The sequence below is a fragment of the Brachypodium distachyon genome, chromosome 2 (assembly GCF_000005505.3).
Source record: "Brachypodium distachyon strain Bd21 chromosome 2, Brachypodium_distachyon_v3.0, whole genome shotgun sequence".
Lineage (NCBI taxonomy): Eukaryota > Viridiplantae > Streptophyta > Magnoliopsida > Poales > Poaceae > Brachypodium > Brachypodium distachyon.
Genome location: NC_016132.3, coordinates 53,702,120 through 53,704,191, shown reverse-complemented (window position 1 = coordinate 53,704,191; position 2,072 = coordinate 53,702,120). Strand labels below are relative to the sequence as shown.

Here is a 2,072-nt window from a genome sequence, read left to right as displayed (position 1 = left end):
TTGAAATTCAAAATTAATTCTTGGATTCCAAACCCAAATGATGAGTGCTAAAAGAACTGTTTCTGAATACAAGTGATAAAATCAACACTAATTAAGGGGAACACAATAATACTGTGCAATCAAACACTTCACAAACTTATTTTACGTTACTCGTTCCACGCAATCCATCTTCCTTAGCAAACGGCAGCTGCCTAACTAGTCAATCCAAGCAGTACGACTACTAGTACCCGCACACCCCGAAACAGGTTCATCCTGCACGCGCCCCAAACTAGTTCCGAAAAGGCTGCGCGGCACGAGACATGTCACGGTACGTGGCCCCACTTGCGCACGCACGGCCGCGAGCCCCGCACCGGTACTCCTCCACGTAGTACCGTACACATCACAAGAGATGCGACGGGCACGACACGTACTGCATGAACTGGGCGTCGCGGAGCAGCGCCGCCATCGTGTCAGGCTCCAGACAAATCTCGATGTCCACGCTGCCGTCCCCGGCGCGGCCCGGGAACGCCGACATCTTCCCGTCGAACTTGTTGGCCCGGCCGCTGCGCACCGCCAGCGGCCGGCCCCAGCCGAAGTCGTTCCCTTCGTACATCGGGAACCGGTTGGAGCTCCCCATGGTGACCACGGCCCCGTCCGGGTTGCCCAGCGGGAAGCACCGCGGCGCCGCCTGCCACGCCGCCGCCGCGCCCCGGATCGCGGAGTCGCCGTACGCCGCAAGGCTCGCGTGCAGCCTGGCCGCCGCCCACCGCAGGTCGCCGGACGCCAGCTCGGACACCGTGGCCGTCGTGGGCGCGCTCTGGATGGCGTTGCCGAAGTACGCCGCGGAGATGGCCGGGCGCAGCCTGTGGCGGCAGTTCACGGCCACGCGGAGCGTCGTCGTCGCGTCGGACGCCAGCCGCTTCCGCGCGCGCGTCGTCGCGATCCATATCTGCGCGCACAGCGACTGGAACGACGAGATCTCGCCCTCGGTGTTCTTCGGGTCGTGGGCCATCTTGCCGTACACCTCGGCGTCCTGACCACCAGCAGCAGCTGCAGCGCTGGACGACGACGGCCGACGGTTGGCTAGTGCCTTGAGCTCGCGGATCGCGTCCCTGCTGAAGTGGAAGATCCGCTCCCGGATAGGCGCGTCCGCGTCAAAGGTCACCGCGGGGCCCACGCCGCCGGGGAAACGAAGGACGGCCTTGGAGTCCCCAAAGAAGTTGCGGCGGAAGTCCGGGATCCTGGGCGACGCGCCGCGGCACAGGGCGGCCCAGGCGTTGAAGAAGTGCCAGAAGGAGGTGCCGTCCACGACGGCGTGGTTGGCGACGATGCCGATGAAGACGGCGCCGTCGCCGAGCACGGTGACCTGGAACGACGTGAGAGGGCGGCGGTGGCCCTCGTAGCTGACGGTGCGGTCCATGGGGAACAGGTCCTTGGTCAGCCCGGTCGGCACGTCCGCGTTGGGCACGAGGAAGTCGTCCAGCGACAGCGCCGGCGCCACGGCGTGGTGGAACTCGACCCCGGCGCCGTTGCAACGGATCACGATGCGATCGTCGGGGAGAGTGACGAGGCGGCCCGCGAGCGCCGGGAAGACGGCGAGCGCGCGGGAGAGGGACGAGAGCAGCAGCGAGACGAGCGAGGCCATGGGGACGTCAGGGGCGGGGAAGAAGAGGCCCTTCTGGATGTAGTGGCACGACAGCATCGGCAGGTCGGAGACGGAGAGCGTCAGGTCCCCGACCGCCGACGGCGGGCCGTCCGGGCGCACGGCGTGCCTGGACACGACCGTGATGCCGGAGCCGGAGCCCGACAGCGGCGCGTCCACGGTGGAGATGTCCTGCGCCTTCGGCTGCTGCATAATGGAGGAGGCGGAGGGGACGGCGTCCATCATGGCCATGGCGGAGAGCATCTGAGCCATTTCAGTGTCTGCGCTGCTGCTTAAGGGCGGTTCGCAGTAGAGGCCAAAGAGGTGGTTTGGGCAGTGCTGCCTTTGTGTGCTGGACACTGAGCGATCCGGGGCGGTTTATATAGGACACGAAGGGGGTGCTGGATGCATGCACCTGAAGCCAGAACCTTCTTTACCAGTAATACGTACT

General features: G+C 64.9%; 1 protein-coding gene across 1 annotated transcript; it reads right to left on the bottom strand.

Moving 5' to 3' along the window:
* Positions 1-2,072, bottom strand: LOC100832318 (protein ENHANCED PSEUDOMONAS SUSCEPTIBILTY 1). Its single transcript, XM_003564589.4, has one exon. The coding sequence runs from the start codon at positions 1,892-1,894 to the stop codon at positions 380-382; it is 1,515 nt and encodes a 504-aa protein (XP_003564637.1). The 5' UTR covers positions 1,895-2,072; the 3' UTR covers positions 1-379.

Coding starts and splice junctions, on each gene's coding strand:
- LOC100832318 (XM_003564589.4), bottom strand. CDS start 1,894: ATGGCTCAGATGCTCTCCGCCATGGCCATGATGGACGCCGTCCCCTCC.